This window comes from Chiloscyllium punctatum, chromosome 4 (genome assembly GCF_047496795.1).
Source record: "Chiloscyllium punctatum isolate Juve2018m chromosome 4, sChiPun1.3, whole genome shotgun sequence".
Lineage (NCBI taxonomy): Eukaryota > Metazoa > Chordata > Chondrichthyes > Orectolobiformes > Hemiscylliidae > Chiloscyllium > Chiloscyllium punctatum.
Window position 1 is genome coordinate 57498654 of NC_092742.1, and position 21119 is coordinate 57519772.

At 39.4% G+C, this 21119-nt stretch overlaps 1 protein-coding gene across 3 annotated transcripts in view; it reads left to right on the top strand.

Moving 5' to 3' along the window:
• The window catches only part of arid4a (AT-rich interactive domain 4A), a 147282-nt gene that overhangs the window by 81888 nt on the left and 44275 nt on the right, over positions 1-21119 (top strand). For all 3 annotated transcript variants that reach the window (XM_072568818.1, XM_072568819.1, XM_072568821.1), the window contains 3 exons: positions 2663-2817; positions 15714-15786; positions 20112-20206. In XM_072568818.1, coding sequence (XP_072424919.1) covers positions 2663-2817; positions 15714-15786; positions 20112-20206 — 323 coding nt within the window. The remainder of the gene's footprint in view (positions 1-2662; positions 2818-15713; positions 15787-20111; positions 20207-21119) is intronic.

Sequence of the window (21119 nt, forward strand, 5' to 3'; positions counted from 1 at the left end):
TTTATTCCTTTAAATATAAAAGGCAACATTCCATTCAATTTCTTTATTATCTGGTGTACCTGCAGGCTAGTTTTCTGTGACTCATGAACGAAGACACCCAGGTCCCTCTGTACTGTGGCACCTCGAAGTCTTTCCCCATTTAGATTATAGATCGCCTTCCTATTTTCCGAACCAAAATGCATGACCTCACACTTATCCACATTAAACTCCATCTGCTCCATTTTGGCCCACTTTCCTAACCTATCTATATCCATTTGTTTCCTCATTGCAATTTACCGTCCTGTCTATTTTAGTCGTCCACAGATTTGGCTGTAGCGCCTTCTAGTGCTGTATCCAAGTTGTTAATGTAGATTGTAAATAGCTGGGGCCCAAGAACCGAACCTTGTGGCACCCTACTAGTTTCTTGCATCTAAAAAAACCCCATTTATCCCGACTCTCTATCTTCTGTCTGTTAGCCAGTCACCTATCCAAGCTAATAAATTACCTCCAATTCCCATATCATTCAACCTTGTGAATTAATCTTTTGTGCGGCACCTTATTAAATGCCTTCCAGAAGTCCAAATATACTGCATCTACAAGGTCCCCACTGTCCAGTTTGCTTGTTACAGCTTCAAAGAACTCTAGCAAAATTCTCAAGCATAATGCCCTTCATAAAATCATGGCGACTCTGATGGATAGTGTTTTGACTTTCCAAATGCCCTAATGTTGCTTCCTTGATAATTGATTCTAATATTTTCCCAAAAACATGTTAAACTAACTGATTTGTAATTTCCCACACTGCTTCCCTCCCTTTTTGAATAAGGCCATTACGTTAGCATTTTTCCAATGCACTGAAACTGTTTCCATGTCCAGGGAATTTTGGAATAGTGTAACCAATGGATCCACTATTTCCACACCACTTTCTTTAATATCCTAGGGTGTAGGCCATCAGGCCTGGAGGACTTGTCAGCCATCAGTCGGTGTTGATTGTTCTAAGTTCTACCCTTTCTATTGCATCTGACTTGTCTGTTCCAATAGGGTTGGTACTATTGTCGTCCATGTGAAAACTGAGGCAAAATATTAATTTAGCATCTCTGCCATTTCAGTATTCCCCTATTAGCTCTCCAGTTCCATCTTCCAAAGGACCAACATTCACCTTAGTAACTCTACTCCTCTTAAGGAAGCTTTTGCTATCCTTTTTGATATTTTGTGCTAGTTTTCTTTTGTAAATTACTTTAGCTCTTTTCACTAATTTTTTAGTATCCCATTGTTTATGTTTGACAGTTTCCTAATCTTCTATATTGCCTTTACCATATGGTATACCTTAGGTTTTGACTTTTTAACAGCCAAATCTTTGCATATTTCAAGAAGACTTCTTGAATTTGTAATATTGACTAGATTTTTACAAGTATTCACTCTCAAAAAGTTATGTTTCTACTGAACTTGATAGATGTTCCACCTGATGCATGGTGCTTCTATGTTCTAAATTCAGAAATTATGGTGAATCTGAATACTGTACTTCCTAGTCATAAAGCACTAAAGAAGCTTTTTGGTCCATTTGCCTGTGTCAATTTATCTACACTAATCCTATGTTCGAGGACTTGGCCCATAGCCTAGAATATTTGTCATTTCAAGTGTTCACCCACCTACTTCAAGGGTAGCGAGGTTTACCATCTCTACTAACCTTCCAGGTAGTGCATTCCAGATTCCCACCACACTTCGGTTTTCCTTGATTTCTGTCTAAACTCCCCTCCTGTCCTCCTCAAAATTATGTCTCCTTGTTATTGACCCTTCAACGAAGGGGAATAACTGCTTCCTATTCACCCTATCCATGTCCCTTGTAATCTTACGCATCTCAATCAGGTCTTTCCCTCCCCATCTCTTTCCCCCGCCCCCCCCACCACCACCACCACCATCCCCGAACTTTTCTTCTCCCAGGTAAACAATCTGAATCTTTCCAGAGTCTTCATAGTAAAGTGCTCCAATCCAGGCAACACCCTGGTGAATCTCTTCTGTACTACCACAACTAGAATCTCATCCATCCATAGTGTGGCACACCAGAACTATACACTGTATTCCAGCTGTGGCCGAGCCAAAGTTTTATACAGCTCCAACATAACCTGATAATCTGTACCATGATTGATAAAGGCAAGCATCCTGTATGCATTCTTAACCAGCCTAATCATGTGTCCTGTTGCTTTCAGGGGTCTGTGGACAAGCAACCCAAGATCCCTTACGTCTATCCATAATCTGTTCATTATCAATTGAGAAGTGAAACTGAACTTGCAAGGAAGGGTTTTCATGGCATCAGTGAGGTGATACAGTTTCTGCTGACAGGCTAGGTTGGTAAGGAAAGAATAGAATACAGATTTAAGAAAATTTGGCAAAAGAACCAGAAGGGAGATGAAGATATTTTTTAATGCATCATGTTACGATGATACAAATTCACTGCCCATTACGGCAGTAGGAATAGGTTCAGCAGCCTCTTTCAAAGGGAAACTTCGTTTAAAACGTCAGAATATGCAACACAATCGGCAAAGAGTGGCAATGGGACTAATTGGATAGCTATTTTAAAGCCATTTTAAAGTCCAAATGGCTCCTTCTGTAAAGTGCTATGATTCTATGTTTATAATTTATCAACCAAATTAACAAGACCTAACTTTGAAATGCTGCTTTCCTGTAGCACTTGAAGAAGCTCACAAATTCTATCAACAAAGGATTGTTCCTGAAAGCTGGAAGGTTGATATGAATGTCATCTTAGAGTCCTCCAGTAGTGATGAAGAGGAGGAGGAAGAAGAGGCAGAAAATGATGAGGAAGATGAAGAAACAAAGCAAGAGGTAGGCTATATCTAAAGTTTTGTCGATTAAGCAAATTGATACTTGAAAAGTGGAGATCCGAAAGTATCATAAGAAATCAGCTGCTTTTTTAAAGTACAGTATATAAATATATAGCTGTTTCATCAAAAAAGTGAAATTTTTCATGGCATTGTTTCCACTCAGCAACCAAGGCACTTGTAAAGTGGGTTAGCACTGTTGCCTCACAGCGCCAGAGACCCGGGTTCATTTCCCGCCTCAGGCGACTGACTGTGTGGAGTTTGCACATTGTCCCCGTGTCTGCGTAGGTTTCCTCCGGGTGCTCCGGTTTCCTCCCACAATCCAAAAATGTGCAGGTCAGGTGAGTTGGCCATGCTAAATTGCCCATAGTGTTAGGTGAAGGGGTAAATGTAGGGGAATGGGTCTAGGCGGATTGCGCTTTGGCAGGTCAGTGTGGACTTGTTATGCCAAAGGGCCTGTTTCCACACTGTAAGTAATCTAATCTAAAACTGAAACAAATTGGGAGTAATAAGGAGCGAGTTCTTGAAAAGTTAACTGGATTAAATGTTGACAAATCATCAGGATCAGATGAGTGTTAAAGTATATGGCTGTAGTGATCATGGTTGCATTGATCGTTATCTTTCAATATTCTATAGATTGCAAAATGTTTCTGCAGATTGGAAAGTAGTAAATGGAACTATGCAATTTAAGAAGTAGAAGGAGAGGGAGAATATTAAACTGTAGATTTGCTGGTTTGCTATCGGTAGTATAGAAAATGTTAGAATATATTCTAGCGGTTGAGATAACTGAATATTTAAAAAAGAATGCTAAAATTGCGCAGTGTTGACATGGATTTATGGAAGAGCAATAAAGATTGAAAGCCTGTAGAAGTTTCTTAAGAATGTTACTTGTTAGATGGTGAATAAAGGAGGGTCTGTGGAAGTAATGGATTTGGATTTTCAGAAGGCTTTTGAAAAGGACCCACAGTAAACAAAATTAGGGGTATTATACCAGTATGGATTGACAATTGGTTACCAGCAGATAGTCTGAATAAACAAGTCGTTTTCAGAATAATAGACTATCACTGGGAGGATATCACGAAGATCAATGCTAGGTCCACAGTTATTTGCAATCCATATAAATGATTAAAATACAGGGGCAAAGTATAATACATAAAAATTTGCTCATGACACAAAACTAGTTGGGATAGAAATTGTAATAACGTTTTGGTGGACTTCAAGTACATTTGGACAAGCTAAGAAAATGTCCAAGAACATGGTAGAAGTAATATAATGTGGATAAGTGTGAAATGACACACTTGGGTAGGAAAAAAACAATTGGAGAATCAAACCTTTCTTTAGTGGTGAGCGATTGAGAAATATTGGTGTCCACTTATGTGTCCTCGTTCATGAGCCAGTAAAAGCTAGCATGCAGATAGAACAGTCAATAAGAAAGGCAAATAGTACAGTGGCCTTCAACACAAACTTAAGTGCAGAAGTAAAGATGGTGTGTTGCAATTATAGAGAACCTTGGTGAACCCACTGTGGAATAGTGTGTTCAGTTTTCGTCTCCTGAACTAAGGAAGGATATAGTTGCCACAGAGGGAGTGCAGTGCAAGTTCACAAGACTAATCTCTGGAATGGTGTGATTATTTTATGAGGATAAAGTGAAGGAATGGAACACAACTTCTGTAGAGTTTCAAACAAATGAGAGGTATTTTAATTGAAATTTACAGGATTCTTGCCAAGGGGGATTTAGATCAGCTGTTCCCCTGGCCTGGTGAATTTAGAATTATTAGAATTCTGTCCTTCAGAGGACTTTTGAAGCTTATTATCATGTACATTCAAGACAAAAATCTGGAGACTAATGACACCAAGGAGTGTGGAGAGCACATGATTTTCATGCACTGAGGTAGGTGATTAGCCATAGAGTATTTTCCATCAATTGGATACTCAAAAATTTGCTCCTGTTCAAAGTTAGTTTCATCTTTACTGTTTGCTTAGCTGAAGACTGCACTGGAGGTAGAATTGATTGAAAATTTCGGTTCCAGCAGAAATGGGTGGGTGTCCACTCCACTTCCTGTAGGGTTTCCCTGGCAACATACTGGTGATTTTATCATGAGCATGCTCACAAGTAATTCAAGACTTTGCAGTATGTTGGCAGGCAGCCTGTGGATGTTTGCCATATTTTCAAACCAGCTTTCCATGACCTGAGCTTAATATTGGAGTTTTTTTCTCTCCAGAATGCAACAGTAGAGTTAAGTAATGGCGTTCATTCACTAGCTAATTGAACAAGGAAGATAGAAGCTAACTTTATTTATTGTACAAATATATTCTGCTTTTTTTTAGGTATAGATTGTCTAACTTGCTGAGAAATAGATATTGTATGTCCTGATTTACTTCTCCCATTATCATATATGTATATAATCCTAAATTTATGAATTCTTGTCTTTTTAAACATTTAAAAATAACTTGTGTATTTTTTTGTAATGTAACTCTCAGTATCTTTGTACATACAATAAATGTTTCATTTGCAGTCAATACTTCATACCTGACAGGGTTGTACTTCTCATATTTTAAAATGTAGTCAATGCAAATTGTATCACACACCAGCAACTGTTTCAAATAAAATACTCCAAAGCAGTGAAATTAAAGCTCGGCAAGAGAAGGCTATTCACCTCCTGTTTTGTTTTCTGACCTTCCCCCGAGAGAGAGGTTCCAGATACTGATGTGTAGTTGCCAATTTGAGGAGAAACTGCCTTGGGTAAAAATATTTAGGCTGTTATTAACCTAAGATTGCACCAACTATTACCTGTATGGCATATTGAGTAGATGGATCAGATCTCTGATGTGGTCTTAAAAGGACAGGCCAAAATAATCATGATTGCAAGCTTGCAATAGAAAACTTTATTTAAGGAAGTCCCTTTATCCTAATTATCCTAATTATGAAATGTAAATATCCAACTATTTTCATAATCTATTGACAGCTATTTAGTACAATGTTTCTTTCATTAATTATTAAATAGTGCATCCTTCATTTTTTCACAATATTTTTAATGCCATGGGAGACCCTCCAGTAAAAATTTAATTGCTGTAAATCTGTTCTTGTACCAAGTAGTAACTATTGAAACAAATACAGAATAATAGAAATATGCAATATGAGGTGAATTGGCACATTGTTCTCATAATGGTTGACTGGACTTTCCATTTTTAAAATAGTGGTTGCATTTAAAAAGCAGCTTTCTGTGTGTGAACATCTATTTGATCATCAGAACATAAGTATTTGATGTTCTGATGACCTTATCTATTTCAATTGATAAATTAGTTATTTAATAAAATATTTTGCATTTATCAACTGCCATTTTGTTTGCCAAGTGCCTCTGTGCCAAGCAACTGGGTCTGAGATAACGACTTCTCTCCAATTCTTTTTCTCCAAACTATCTCAGCACCATCCATATCAACCTTACACCAACCCAAAACTGAAGAACCTCTGCACCTTTGTTGGATAAGGGCAAGACAAGACTTAATTTGTATGAAGTCTTTCACATTCACAAGATATCTCAAAATGTTTTACGGAAAATTCACTTCTTTTGTAGTCACTGTTGTAATGCACAAAATGCAACAGCCAATTTGAAAATGACAAGCTCCCCAAACTGCATCATCATGGCCTTTGTTTAAATTCTGTTTTACTAAATGGAGAAGATTATGGTGTGAGAACTGCAGTTGAGAGTTTCATGTCTAATATATAACACAACATTTATCCTTTTTATGACTTGGTTAATAGTACTGCTATATGTGAGCAATGAGTAACAATTAGTGGATTTAACTTGAATTATTTTTTGTAATGCATGCATTTGAATTGAATCAGTTGTTTCAGTTTCCAAGTGAATCTGTTGTACAAGGACTACACCGAAGCAAGTTTTTGCTCAGATCCTCTTTAAACCACTTGCTGCTCACCTGGAACTTATACCTTCTGGTCTTAGTCACATCTGCCAAGAGGGAAAGATTCTTATGATCTACCATATGTATTTCTTGCATAATTTGATAAACATCAATCAAATCCTTCTTCAGCTTTCTCTGCCTGAGAGCAAATAAACCCAGCCTATCCAATCTCCTCATAACTGAGACTTTCCATCCGAGACAACATTCTGGTGAATTTCTTCTGCACCATGTCCAATTCAATCATGTTTTTCTTTCAGGAATAAGTGTCATAAACATAGAGTCCATGGTTCATGCAAATTAATATTTTTAAGGTCGTTTTAGCTTTAGAAGATTAATTAAGGTAATTGAAGTTCTGAATTTTTCCATGTTGCCAGACTATCTCAAATAATGGCAGTTTAAAGGGTTCCATATCTATTTCTGGAATCGGAGCTAGGAAGATAAATGTAAATTTGAGGAATATTGCCCTGACTTCATTCGAAATTTAAATTATTTGTGAAAACTTCAGGTCAAAGTATTTAACTTGAAGACAAAAGTTAATTAACCAAAGGGTTTGTCAGGTATTTAATAAACCTTTGTTGTCATCCAGATGACTAATTCCAAGTAGAGCCTTCTGAGAACTTGTCTGAGGGATGTTTACAGAATGTTTTTAGGGTTGGAGGTTAAAGCATCCAAGTTGGTGGGTGTAAGCTCCGAGTTCAATAAGCAGAGAAACAAAGCAACTGTCGACTAGAACGAAAAGTGCTGACAGAAACCAGAGTATTTTTTGGATGGTGACACGAAGCACATGTTTTAGCTAAAAAGTCCACAGTCATGAGGTTTTAAAGGAAAGTTGAAGGATTGCTTAGCCAAAAGTTAATGGAAGGATCCCTGGGAAATTTCAGAGATTAAAGGACAGCTGGAACACCAATGAGAAGTTAAAGTGAAGTTTGAAGGGCTGTGGGATATGTTTGTTTGGTTCTAGAGAAAGTAAATGAACCTTGAAGAGTCTGATCAGACTTTCTGGAGAAAACGTAAAGAAGAAAGGTCTATAATTTAAGTCTGAAGTATGTAATTCATTTTATGTTTTTTGTTGTAAAGAGTGTTTATTTATCTAAGAAGAGTGTTTATTTAGTAATGTCTACTTTGCTTGTTTCTGGTATAGTGACATTCTTTTGCATTAAACTGTGGAGTCAGGTGGCATCATTTCTTTCAGATTCTTCTGAATTTCTTTTCAAACATTAATGGTTGGTAACAGAAGTAAACTCACCAGTTTCCCCTATTCATTCCTTTGTAATTTGTAGGAATATAACTTCTTCAAAATTGAGTTTTGGCTATTTTAGAATTATTTAGGAAGAATGTCAAATCTTCTGTTGGTATTTATGTTCATGTACTTACTTGTGGTGAAATAAAGGCAGTTTGACTCCTTAATGTGCATGTTTTATCTTGCACATTCGTATCCAGTAAAGGGAACCTCTTAGGATCTTAATTTACTTGCATTTTTATACATGTAAAAGCAAAATATCAGGTCTAGAAAATTTTATTTACAGCATGTTTCTGGAGAAAGACTTTTTTCTTGAGTCAGAAGAGTAAGATAAATCAGAATCAAGATGCAACACCACTGTTCTGCAACGATAACTTGAAGTTATGTTGTGTATTTAAGGTAGGAAACCACTTCATGGCAATTAAATATGATTTGATTAGAAAACCTGAGTCACATAAGCTATTACGACAGAAGACAAGTAGCCTGTGTCGATGAGACAGAATTTGAGAAATATCTGAAAATAAGAGAGTAAAATTTGAGAGGTTTGCATTAAATTTGATTCATAAGTAACCAGCTGTGAACTATCAACATTAATTCTACCAGTTAAAACACGAACCCCGTTTCTTAAAAGCCCTACACAACATGCAAACACAAACAAAAAAAGCATCAGTACACTGGGTTTTGATACTATGTATCTTTTTCTTCTCAGACCTTTGTTTTTCAGTGCCCTCTCTCCAGGTTCTTTGGCTCCTCTGCAGGAGGCACAGGGCAATTGGATACACTAATGAAAAAGACTGAGTTATTGGTTAAAAGCAACAGCTTACAGCAACTCGTGGGGAACAAAATGACTGTTTTCCTTCAGACTTCGGGTACTTTTCCTGCAGAGAGGAAGAAACATGAAGTACTCCTTCCAATCTGGAAAACTTCTGTATCTGTATAGTTTGTACTCACTCACACCTAGCCATCTGCTTGCTCACTCAGCCGGCCACCCATTCACTTACCAACTCACCAACCAATGTCCAGTATCCACTTTTGCTCAAATCAATCAGCTACCTGTTGTCAGATGAATCACACTCTGTGCAATGCCCTGGTGTTTGCTGTCTTAGCTCACCTCCCCCACTGCTTGCAAAGCAGAAGTAGAAATGAATTTCACTAAACTGCAGCAATCCACTTCCCCCAGTCCTCAGTTGTAAAACAGCTTTGATGATCTTTAGGCATACACATTTCAAAATTCATCATTAGCATATTTACAGTTAGAAAATAAGGTGATATTCTGAATATAATCCTGATTTGGAGGTGCTGGTGTTGTACTGAGGTGTACAGAGTTAAAAATAACACAATACCAGGTTATAGTCGAACAGTTTTATTTGGAAGCACGAGTTTTCGGAGCGCTGCTCCTTCATTATAATCCCAATCCACTTCTCCACTAGATTATTCATGACCACTCTTTCCTGTTGAGCTAGTTCCCATGAAGGTTTCCTGCTGCCTTGCAGACCTCCATGCATGGTGGTGTCTTCTGGAACTGGAAGTCAATGCATCCACAGATTTACATGTTCAGATCCTCCAAGCAGCTGCTTTTTACTATATATTATGTTAATACTGACGAAATCTAGAGCTGAACAGGCTGGGGCTGTTTTCCCTGGAGTGTCAGGCCGAGGGGTGACCTTATAGAGGTTTACAAAATTATGAGGGGCATGGATTGGGTAAATAGGCAAAGTCTTTTCCCTGGGGTCGGGGAGTCCAGAACTAGAGGACATAGGTTTAGGGTGAGAGGGGAAAGACATAAAAGAGACCTAAGGGGCAACTTGTTCACGCAGAGGGTGGTACGTGTATGGAATTAGCTGCCAGAGGAAGTGGTGGAGGCTGGTACAATTGCAACATTTAAAAGGCATTTGGATGGGTATATGAATAGGAAGGGTTTGGAGGGATATGGGCCAGGTGCTGGCAGGTGGGACTAGAATGGATTGGGATATCTGGTCGGCATGGGCAGGTTGGACCGAAGGGTCTGTTTCCATGCTGTATCTCTCTCTGACTCTGATTATGTCTCTGAAGTGCATAGAAATATGGAAGGTAAGAGTAGGAGGAGGCCATTTGGGTGAAGAAATGACTACTCATCTCTGTCCTAAATGGTCCACCCCAATTCTTCAGACTGCTACCCCTGGTTCTGGACACACCCACCACCAGGCACATCCTCCCTGCATGTACCCTATCCAGTCCTGTTGGAATTTTATAAGTCTCTATGAGATTTCCCTCCTGCTCCAACCTATCTGAACTCCAGCAAAAACAATCCTAACTTAAGTCAACCTCTCCTCACATGTCAGTCCTGCCATCCCCGGAATCAACCTGGTAAGCCTTTACTGCACTCCTTGAGAGCAAGAGCATCCTTCCTCAGAAAAGGAGACCAAAACTGCACACAGTATTCTTGGTGTGGCCTCACCAAGGCCCTGTATTACCGCAACAAGACGTCCTTGCTCTTGTACTCAAAACCTCTTGTTTTGACCATGTTTTTTGTTCTCCCATGCCTTCAAGTCCATTGTTACAACTTTGTTAAAACTCTTTGCTGATGAGATACTTACTTCATCTTGACTAATAACATATTTATTGTACACCTCTTCTTGAAGTTCTGAGTGCTTGTTATCCTTTATTCTTGCATCCTTGAATTTGATTTTAATTTGAGAAGATGGATGGTCAAACCATCAAAATTGTTATAAAATAATAATTGAACTGCGACCTCCTAATGCTGATGATAACTACTTACAACTTTTCAAATCAAAATATTAAAAGGAATACTGTATTGATAAGATTGCTTAACATAAAAATGCACTGATTTTGCAATAACTGCCTTGTTGTATTCCATATCCAGTTTTATCTCAGCCAGTTTCATTGATGGCCTGTTCAACAGTAAGGATATTTCACTTGGTGCTATGTTTGGGCTGATAAAATGGTTTCCCCCAGTTATTTTACAGGGAATTTTTTTTTTAAGTGATTTTCACATGTTATCATAACTAGACTTGAAACAGGTAGGACTCTCAAATTCATTAGACAACAATGTTGAAAGTTAAGTTAAAGAACTTAGGCAACATTTTAACCAGTCCACTGCATATAGAAAGTAATTGAATGAAATTGTGATGAAAACGTTGACTCCACGCCTGAAATTTCTTGTTATCAGTACAATTTCCTCTGCCTGATCATATCACCATCTTCTGCTGAAACTTCCATACCGTGTCATTTTAAAAATCTTGTCATTCCAAAAATCTTGTCATTCCGGTTAGGACAATTTGTTTCATAATGGCATTTTAATGTACATCTTATAATACCTGTTGGCCATATCCCAGGCTCTGTGGTTCATTTTTCTGACAACAGTACCTCAGTTCCTGTTTTCATTGCCAGAAGTGTCTCTGTCTTTGCTTATTTTAGCTATGATGATTCTTTCTATTGATGCTTTCCACCTGTACCTGGCTATTTTTACCACCTTTTTAATTCACTTCTGAATTCTCCTTTCTCGTATTGCTGTTGTGTGTCTGATTTGAAATATAAAGGCCATTGGGAATGAAATTTTCCCAGGATTTATTTTATTAAGGCCTCTGATATCCGTTCTAAAAGAATCGTTATTCCTGAAAGTCTAACTCCAGTTAAATACTAGTTGTCTATCCAGGTTTGATACCTTAGCACAATCCAACAATTTAAAGACATGCACTAAGTTAGGAATCCCCAACCGGCATTTTTGCAATTGTGCATTTATTCTACTAAATTGGACATTGTCATCTATGGAATATCAATCCTGCTGTCAAAATTTGACAGCGTATGATCACTTCTCATTTGCACCTAGCAGATCATCTTTCTTATAAATTTTGTCCATAAGTGTTCATAGCATTTCCAAACATTTCTCACAGTCTAGTTATTAAGGCTTTAGCTCTGAGAAGACTTTACACCTGATCTTACTATGAGTGGGAAGTACAGTGCCAAGGCCATACCTTACCTTTGCTTCTTGTCAAACATGTTTGATATATCTCATATTGAGTTGGTTTTCTCCCGTTGATTGTAAAATTTTATTTTGCGCAACATCTGTGCGAAATCATGCCCTGACAGTTTACATTTGGTTTTAACTGTTCCTCTGCAATGTAACTTTTATTGCAATCTTCTGACTGAAAAGAAATCAGAGTTTCTGACTTTCTCCTTTTAGACGGCCATCCTCCACTACCATTGTCAATTCATAACCAAGCTTGTGGGTGAGATGGAAACTAAGACATGTTTATTTGTGGATAGACAGCTCCTCAGTTACGGATACTTCCCAATCACCCTGTTCACAATGTTATTGCATACCTCTGGAGCAGGTGGGACTTGAACCAAAGCCTCTTAGCACAAGGTGGAGACACTGGCACTCCACTACAAGAGGACATCTGTCCTCCCTTTATACCTAACCAGTCAATTAATAAATCATTTGACTCCAATCCCTTATTTAACCATTTGTTATAATAACATGCCCCACCCTCACTTCCCTTTCATTGCTTTTTGTGCTTCTGCCTCTTCTCCAAAACTCCTTTTGCAGTCACCTCCTCCTAATTTTCCTGTCCCAATGTCATTTTCTCAACTATCTTCATATTCCTTAATGTCATTAGTCTCCAGAAATGTATCAAGTTCGATCATGAGCATGCTCTGTGATTGCGTTTATACACTTCACCTGGTACAGAGAAATAAAAGTTTCACCACCATCTGAGTGAAGAGGCTCCTCGTGCTGTCTTAAATGGCCTAACCCTTTATTTGGAGATGATATACCCTGGTTTTAGACTTACCATCCAGGGGACCTGTTATCTGTATCTGTGATATTGTGCCCTGGAAGAATTTTGTAAGTTGCAATGAAGATAATTTCTTAATTGTTCTAAACTATAAGAATTACAGACCCAGTCTGCTCAATATCTCCCCATCAGCAATCTTATTATCCAGGGATTAATCTGGTACACCTCTGTTGTATTTCCTCTGTGGCAATTGTATCTCACTCTAGTTCGAGGTCAAAACTGTTCAAGCATTCCTGGAGAAGGGCTTTTGCCTGAAACGTCGATTTTCCTGCTCCTCGGATGCTGCCTGACCTGCTGCGATTTTCCAGTATCACACTAATCTAGACTCTAATTTCCAGCATCTGCAGTACCCACTTCTGCCAAGTATGGTCTTGTCAAGGCCCTTTATAACTGCAGAAAAGCCAACAAACCATCTGCCTTTCTCATTGCTTGCTGCACCTGCATGCTAACTTTGAATGAAGCATGAACAAGGACAAGCATGCCCCTTTCCACATCTGTACATCCCAGCTCCTCACTGTTCCATAAAAAATTATTCTTTTATCTTATTTTTTCTCGAGGAGTAAATAGTTTCACACTTATCCACATTATTTTCTATCTCCCATATTCTAGCACATTGACTTAGCCTATTCAAGGCCCCTTGAAGCCTCCTTGCATCCTCCTCAAAATTTACATTCCCATCTAATTTAGTGTCATTAGCAAATTTGGAAATTTTACAATTTATCTCCAAATCTGAGTTACTTATAGAGATTGTGAATAGCTTTGGACTTAGCTGTGATCTTTGCTCTGCCCTTCTAGTAATGGTCTGCCATCCTGAAAATGATCATTTATGCCTATTCTCTGCTTTCTGTCTGTTAACCAATTTTTAGTACATACTGGTACATTACAATGATTCCGTGCACATTGATTTTATTTACTGGCCTGTGCAGGATTTTTATCAAAAGCCAAGAGTGTGGTGCTGGAAAGAAACAGCAGTTCAGGTAGCATCCGAGGAACAGGAGAATCGATGTTTGGGCATAAGCCCTTCAAGAATTTTGGCTTATGCCTGAAACATCGATTCTCCTGCTCAGATGCTGCCTGACCTACTGTGCCTTTACAGCACCATACATTCAACTCTGATCTTCAGCATCTGCAGTCCTCACTTTCTCCTTTTATCAAAAGTCTTCTGAAAATCTAAATAGCTAAAAGGCTGATATAAAAGAAATTGTAGAAAAAAGAAATTTTCATGATAAAATGCATTCACATAAGTCACCTGTTGACTGATGGCCTTTCAAAAAGAAGTCTTTGTGATTAATAACTTTGAGGTCCAAGCAAACATATCTCATTATGTTTCTTTGACTTGGAAATCCTGTTTGTGTGTTGTAAAAGTTTTGATTTAAAGAGAAGACAAGAATCTTCATGGCTTATCTAAAGATGCAAAGATGAAAGGAGTTGATGGATTAAATACCTTTTAGTACATACAAAAAAACTTTTTGGACATTGGTTGGGAAGGAGAAACTATATTTCTGAAAATGAACCCAATGTTTAGTAAAAACATTGCTGTCTGGTTTCATACTTCACCATGTGACTTCAGAATAAATGATAAAATGAAGTTGGTCTTGTGGATTTGCTGAAGTCATGGAACTTTGTAACAAAATAGCTAGAGTTTCAAGAAGGTTCAGGTTTAGGGCTCAGGTAATGGTGAACATTTGGGCACATTTATTCTGTGGGTCAGAGGAAGAGCGAAAGTTGCTAAATGGATGGTTGCAATTTTTGATGGGGAAATTCAAGAACTTGCATTGTTGTCAGAGGGACTATGGTTTAAGAAGTTGGTTTGTGATGGACAGAAACTTAGGTTAGTTTTACATTCCAGGATGACAAGCAGTTTTAGTGATGAAAGTTGTCAGTTGTTCACCAGGTTCTGAATCCAACCACTTTATAGTGACATCACTCGAAGACTGAGGTGAATTATACAACGCAAGAGAAAGCCATTTGGCAAATTTTGTCTAACCTTATCTGTTGAAAAACCTTCACATTTAGTTTGCTCAGTAATCCTTTCCACATAGGTTTGCATCCCTCTTAAAAATTTTTAGTTGACTTTGTTTCAACCACTCTTTCAGGTACTTGGTTCCAGATTGTAACAATGCACTGCTTCTCAGAAAATAAACCGTCTAAGTTCCCACATAGATTTTATGTGTGTGGGCACATTTGTTGGCTGGGTGGTTTGTGTATGGATCAGATTAACATCAACTGTACAAATTCAATCTCATTCAAGTCGATGTGCACTTCAGGCTGACCACGTTGTTTTATCCGCTGTTAAAAGAAAAATTACAGCACTTTGCTGTAATAACCAAACAACTGCATTTGGGTGAGGTACTCAAGAAGAAGAAAATTAATAAATTGATCTACGACATTTGTATTAAGGGTAAATCGGGTAAAATTCTGGATGAGTGGTGCTGGAAGAGCACAGCAGTTCAGGCAGCATCTGAGGAGCAGTAAAATCGACGTTTCGGGCAAAAGCCCTTCATTAGGAATACCTAAATCAGGTAAAAGAATGGAGAATTTTTCAAAGTTGTAGAAGGTTTTCTTGTTCAACTGCTGAATTATATTCCAAAGCCTGCAAAAGTATAGCTGGCTGGTACACCTATTGGGAGAAAGTGAGGACTGCAGATGCTGGAGATCAGAGTCATAAAGTGTAATGTTGGAAAAGCACAGCTGGTCAGGCATCATCCAAGGAACAGAAGAGTTGACATTTTGGGCATAAGCTCATCCTGATAAAGCGCTTATGCTTAAAACATCGACTGTCCGTTCCTCAGATGCTGACCTGTGCTTTTCCAACACTACACTTTTTGACCATGGAACAGGTATTGGCATTGTTAAATTTGTGAAGACCCTATCTGCTAATATTTGCTCATGTTTTCTGATTGTAATTCTTAATCTGACTAGACAATATCTGTCTCTTTCCAGTCAGAAGAAGAGCTTGATCCAGAAGAGAGGGATAACTTCTTGCAGCAGCTTTACAAGTTTATGGAGGACAGGGGTAAGGACTGCTTGAAAGCTGAAGTTGGCCTTTGACCTATGAACTGATTTCTAATTTAATGCAAGTATTAATGATATGAATGATAAAAATAAGTAATCGGAAGTTCTTTAAACTAGAAATGAAAATTGACATGGACTTCAATAGGCATTTGTTAAGTTTCCCCATGGTAGGCTGATGGAAAAAGTGAAGTCGCATGGGGTCCAGGGTATACTAGCTAGATGGATAGAGAACTGGCGGGGCAACAGTAGACAGAGTAGTAGTGGAAAATGGAGACCTGTGACCAGTGGTGTTCCAAAGGGATCTGTGCAGGGACCACTGTTGTTTATGATATACATACATGATCTGGAGGAAGATACAGGTGGTCTGATTAGCAAGTTTATAGGTGACACTAAGACTGATGGAGTAGCAGATAGTAAAGGAGACTGTCAGAGAATACAGCAGAATATAAATAGTTTGGAGACTTGTGCAGAGAAATGGCTGATGGAGTTCAATCCGACAATTGCGAGGTGATGCATTTTGGAAGATCCAATTCAAGACTGAACAATACAGGAAATGAAAAGGTCCTGGGGAAAATTGATGTATAGAGAGACATGGGTGTTCAGGTCCATTGTTCCCTGCAGGTGGCAATGCAGGTTAATAGAGTGGGAGAAAGTGAGGACTGCAGATGCTGGAGACCAGAGTTGAAAAATGTGTTGCTGGAAAAACACAGCAGGCCAGGCAGCATCCGAGGAGCAAGAGAATCGACGTTTCGGGCATAAGCCCTTCTTCAGGAATGAGGCTGGTGTGCCAAGCGGGCTGAGATAAAGGGTAGGGGGGAGGCAATTTGGGGGAGGGGCGCTGGGAATAAGGTGGAAGGAGGTGAGGGTGATAGGCCAGAGAGGGGGTGGGGGTGGAGAGGTCGGGAAGAAGATTGCAGGTCAAGAGGGCAGTGCTGAATCAGGGGATTGGGTCTGAGATAAGGTTGGGGGAGGGGAAATGAGGAAGCTGGAGAAATCTACATTCATCCCATGTGGTTGGAGGGTTCCTAGGCGGAAGATGAGGCGCTTTTCCTCCAAATGTCGTGTGGTCAGGGTTTGGTGATGGAGGAGGCCAAGGACCTGCATGTCCTTGGCGGAGTGGGAGGGGGAGTTAGTGTTCAGCCACGGCGCGATTGGGTTGGTTGGTGCTAGTGTCCTAGAAGTGTTCCCTGAAATGTTCCGCTAGTAGGCGACCTGTCTCCCCAATATAGAGGAGACCACATCGGATGCAACGGATACAGTAAATGATGTGTGTGGAGGTGCAGGTGAATTTGCGACATAAATGAAGTGATCCATTGGGGCCTTGGAGGTGAGGAGGGAGGTGTGGGCGCACGTTTTGCACTTTTTACGGTTGCAGGGGAAGATGCCGGGAGTGGAGGTTGGATTGGTGGGGGGTGTGGACCTGACGGAGTCGCGGAGGGAGTGGTCTCTCCGGACCGCTGATGGGGGTGGGTTGGGAAATATATTCCTGGTGATGGGGTCTGTTTGTAAGTGGCGGAAATGACGGTGGATGTATCCGGAGGTTGGTGAGGTGGAAGGTGAGGACCAGTGGGGTTGAGTGGTCAAGAAGGTATATGGCATGCTTTCCTTCATCGGACAGGGTATTGAGTACAGGAGTTGGCAGATTATGTTACAGTTGTATAGGATTTTATTATAACCACTCGTGTCTTGGTTAAACCAAATTATTAGGGGTCATGAGTTCCAAGTGAGAGGGGAAAGGTTTAAGGGAGATAAAGTTCTTTAGAGGGTCGTGGGTGCCTGGAATACGTTGCCAGCAGAGGTGGGAGGGGTGGGAACGATAGCATCATTTAAGACGGATCAAGACAGATACATGAATGGGCAGGGAGCAGAGGGATACAGATCCTTCGAACATAGGCGGCAGGTTTAGATAGAGGTTCTGGATCAGCGCAGGCTTAGGGGGTCAAAGGGCCTGTTCCTGTGCTGTAATTTTCTTTGTTCTTTGCTCTAACCAAGACGCAAGTGGTTATAATAAAAGCCTGCAGCGGCTTTAAATAAGTTACACTGTGGACCATCTTTACCTAGTTGATGAACTCTGTCAGCATTTCTTTATAACAAACTTGGATTACTGTGAATTTCAGTTGGGATGTTAAACAACTTTCCACGAACAATTTTAACAAGTGCAGAAATTCACTGACAAAATGTAATTCTAAACTCCTGGGACCTTGATCAGATGGGCCAATGGGCTGAGAAGTGGCAAATGGAGTTTAATTTAGAGAAATGTGAGTGCCGCACATTTCGCAGGACTTGTACACCTTAATGGTAAGGTCTCAGGAGTGTTGCTGAACAAAGACCTTGGAGTGCAGGTTCATAGCTCCTTGAATATGGAGTCGCAGGTAGACAGGATAGTGAAGAAGGCATTTGGTGTGCTTTTCTTTATTGGTCAGGGTGTTGAGTACAGGTGTTGGGAGGTCATGTTGCGGCTGTACAGGACTTTGGTTAGGCCACTGTTGGAATATTGTGTGCAATCCTGGTCTCTTTCCTATCGGAAAGATGTTGTGAAAGTTGAAAGGCTTTAGGAAAGATTTACAAGGATGTTGCCAGGGTTGGAGGATTCGAGCAATTGGGAGAGGTTGCAAAGGCTAGGGCTGTTTTCCCTGGAGCGTCGGAGGCTAAGGGGTGACCTTATAGAGGTTTATAAAATTTTGATAGGATAAATCGACAAAAAGTCTCTTCCGTGGGGTGGGGGAGTCCAGAACTAGAGGGCATAGGTTTAGGGTGAGAGGGGAAAGATATAAATGAGACCTAAGAGGCGACTTGTTCATGCAGAGAGTGGTATGTGTATGGAATGAGCTTTTAGACGAAATGGTGGTGGCTAGTACATTTGCAACATTTAAAAGGCATCTGGATGGGTATATGAATAGAAAGAGTTTAGAGGGATATGGGCCAAGTGCTGGCAGGTGGGACTAGATTGGGTTGGGATATCTGGTCAGCATGGACAGGTCAGACCAAAGGGTCTGTTTCCATGCTGTACATCTCTATGACTGAAATGCGTAAACCTTTCGATCTACCTTTACAGCCTGTGTTAACCAATAATGTATATGTATTTGAGTTATTGCATATGATCTATTTGTGTTGTCTGTTGTGAATATAAATATTTCTGACATCTAAATAAGTTAATCACGTAAAAGGCAGAAAAGTGACAATGTATTTTGCATTCTTCCTGCAAAATTAGGTGTGACTCCACAAAGTAACTTATGAAGTGCTGCACAGGCCTTTTTCTGTGAGAAATGATGCTTATGCAAATAAATGTAATGAAATCTTGTAACAACAAAATGTAAAAGTGGTATGTTGGTATGACATGATGGTATACAGATTTCCGCTTAATCTTCTGGCATTGTGCAAAGATAGAGGTATTTCTTTTGGATGATAATTTACAAACATAGAATTGGAAGGCTACTCGGACCCTCAAGCCTCCTTTGCCATTCGATAAGGTCATTGTTGATCTTATTACTCTAAATTCCCATCTTCCCCTTTCACCTTTCATCCCTTACCTACCAAGATTCTGTCTGCCTCTGCCTTACAAATATACAAGGACTGTGCTGCCACTACTTTGGGGAAGGAAGTTCTGAAGACACTCAACTCTCTGTGACTTTGTTCTTGAAATAGTCTCCGCATCCCTGTCTTAAATGGGTGACTCTTATTTTGGAATCATTAACCCTTGTTCTCGATCCTCCCACAAGAGGAAATATCCCTCGTCAAGACCACTCAGGATCTAGTATATTTCAATAATGTCGCCTGTCACTTTTCTAACCTCCAATGGAATCAAGCTTAATGCATCCAACATTTCCTTTATAAGACAACCTACCCATTTTGAGTATTCGTAAATATTCTTTACTTCTTCCAATGCATTTACGTCTTTAAATAAGGAGACCGATATTGTTTATAATGCTCCAGATGTGGTTTCACCAACGTCCTGTGTAATTGAAGCAATACCTCCTGACTGTGGTATTCAGTTCCTCTTGCACGAAATAACATATCTTATTACCTTTCCTAATCACTTGCTGTGCTTGCAGAATAACATTTTACAGCTGATGCACAAGGACACCTAGATCCTTCTGCACAGCTCTGTGAAATCTCCCCATTTGTTTAACTTTTTTTTGTTCTAACTGCCAAAATGGATAATTTCGTACTTTCCCACATTGTGCTTCATTGTCAGATCATTGTCCATTCAATTAACCTACATATATTGCTGTGTAGCCTTGTTTTATTCTATTCATGAATGAATTTCTTAATTGTGAAGTTGCTTCTTTGTATTTGAGCAATGTAACTAGTTAATTTGTTTTTTAGGCACACCGATCAATAAACCACCTGTACTGGGCTACAAGGATCTGAATTTGTTCAAACTTTTCAGACTGGTGTATCGGCATGGTGGCTGTGACAATGTGAGTTGCCCTCATTTTTAGATACTGTAATAGAAAAGTGATATTTTCTTCAGTTCCAGGAACAGAGCAATGTCATGAGTTTATATTTTGCATTTAGTATCAGTTGGGTGTTTTTTTTTTAAATTGTATATTTTATACCAAGGTTTTGTGTTCCAAATTATTCTGAGTTATTTAAGCTAGAAATTACAGTTTGTAAACACATTCTCATCTTTTCATGCATAGACACTGTTTCACGTGTGCAGTTCTAGGTAGATCAGGGATAGGTAGCCAACTAGGGTGATGAGACAAGATGTTCCGCCTACCTCCCTATATCGTATGAGGAGAGCGGGGTGCAGGCTGCTGCTCCAGGCTGTTGGCACAATTGGCAATGAGTGAGTAAGAACATCCCAAGCCTAAAATGGCCATGGGACCTCGAGAGATCATAGACAGGAAGAGACTTATTGCAGGCCTGGTGTCTAAGAGACAGTTGGGAATGTATATTACATGGGGCAGGTATAGTGCCTGCTGGCAGTCGTCATGGCTTTGAATTATCAGATGATTATAAAATTAGTCCCACTCCAGCACTCATCCCTCAACACTGCAGTTCTTACCATTTTGAATTTTCAACCAATTTGTTTTTGAAAGTTATTGTTCATCATAATTGGCTGTAGAAACTTGCCCAATAATTTTTGCCTTCGCTTTTTTTTTGTTGGTTACTTTAAATATTTGTCTTCTGGGTGTTGTTTCTCCCTGCTCGTGGAAACAGCTTAGATCGGACCCTGATTAACTGTGCACACATCTGTTATGTTTTCCTTGCTTTCCCTGCTCTAAACAGAATAATTCAGTTGTTTTCTTAAATGTGCTATCTTAATGACAGACAGATGAGTCCTAGTCAGTATTTAAGGTGGTGATACTAGGCTTTACCAGTTTTGAA